Source organism: Penaeus monodon, chromosome 32 (genome assembly GCF_015228065.2).
Source record: "Penaeus monodon isolate SGIC_2016 chromosome 32, NSTDA_Pmon_1, whole genome shotgun sequence".
In the NCBI taxonomy this organism is placed as follows: Eukaryota; Metazoa; Arthropoda; class Malacostraca; order Decapoda; family Penaeidae; genus Penaeus; species Penaeus monodon.
The window spans coordinates 35,185,394-35,185,761 of NC_051417.1; the positions used below are offsets into that span (position 1 = coordinate 35,185,394).

The following is a 368-nucleotide window of genomic DNA, read 5'->3' on the forward strand; positions in this document are numbered from 1 at the left end:
TCCTGCGGGTCGCCGGCTGCCCCTTCGCCGGGATGTGCCAGCCAGAAGGAAATCTTGGAGACCGTCGAGCTGGCTCTGGAGCACGCCAGGAGGGACGTCCAGCGCGTGTCGGAGAGCCTCAACATCCCTCGTGGTGAGTAGTGCCTCTCCGCCTTCCACACAACATCCTCCAACACACACACACACGTCCAAGGCTCATCACTCAACACCATACGCACATACGCTTACCTGAACATGAACGGGAGTCATTATTCACGTATACGCACAGAACAGATAACCACACTTGTTTTATTATTTACAATTTTATGTATTATCCATGTAAGTATGTTTTACTACGAGCGCCCACAAGCCTCATCAGCACATGTTTA

The 368-nt window shown here is 51.6% G+C and overlaps 1 protein-coding gene across 1 annotated transcript in view; it reads left to right on the plus strand.

Annotated features, from left to right (window-relative positions):
• The window catches only part of LOC119593839 (DNA-binding protein D-ETS-4-like), a gene marked incomplete in the record, with an annotated part of 11,206 nt that overhangs the window by 914 nt on the left and 9,924 nt on the right, over positions 1 to 368 (plus strand). Inside the window, 1 exon segment of the mRNA XM_037942868.1 lies at positions 1 to 133. Coding sequence (XP_037798796.1) covers positions 1 to 133 — 133 coding nt within the window.